Raw genomic sequence first — 266 nt, 5'->3', positions numbered from 1 at the left:
CAAAGCCCCGAGGCAGGACGGTTGGGTGATGGCCACGCCGCCCCGGCTCGTGCCCGGCCGTCGGAGGAGGAGAAACCAACGGGGAAGAGCAACCGGCCAACGGAGAAGGAGCCCACCGCCCCGCGGGTGCAGGAGGTCTGTAAGATCAAACCGGTGGAGGTGGAGGAGAGCGGTGAGGCCGAGGAGGAAGAGGAGGAGGCGACGGTGGTGGCGGCGGTGGGGGAACCGGTGCCAACGCCCCAACCGGCCAAGGGGGCTGAGGACCT

General features: G+C 69.9%; 1 protein-coding gene across 1 annotated transcript in view; it reads left to right on the top strand.

Annotated features, from left to right (window-relative positions):
- Positions 1-216, top strand: part of LOC104461895 (neurabin-2-like) — a gene marked incomplete at both ends in the record, with an annotated part of 801 nt that extends 585 nt beyond the window's left edge. The window contains one exon of the mRNA XM_010073637.1: positions 13-216. Coding sequence (XP_010071939.1) covers positions 13-216 — 204 coding nt within the window. The remainder of the gene's footprint in view (positions 1-12) is intronic.
- Between the last annotated feature and the right edge of the window lie 50 nt (positions 217-266).

The sequence above is a fragment of the Pterocles gutturalis genome, unplaced genomic scaffold (assembly GCF_000699245.1).
Source record: "Pterocles gutturalis isolate BGI_N339 unplaced genomic scaffold, ASM69924v1 scaffold28572, whole genome shotgun sequence".
In the NCBI taxonomy this organism is placed as follows: domain Eukaryota; kingdom Metazoa; phylum Chordata; class Aves; order Pterocliformes; family Pteroclidae; genus Pterocles; species Pterocles gutturalis.
The sequence above is the reverse complement of the archived record's forward strand: the minus strand, read 5'-3'. Positions and strand labels throughout refer to the sequence as shown.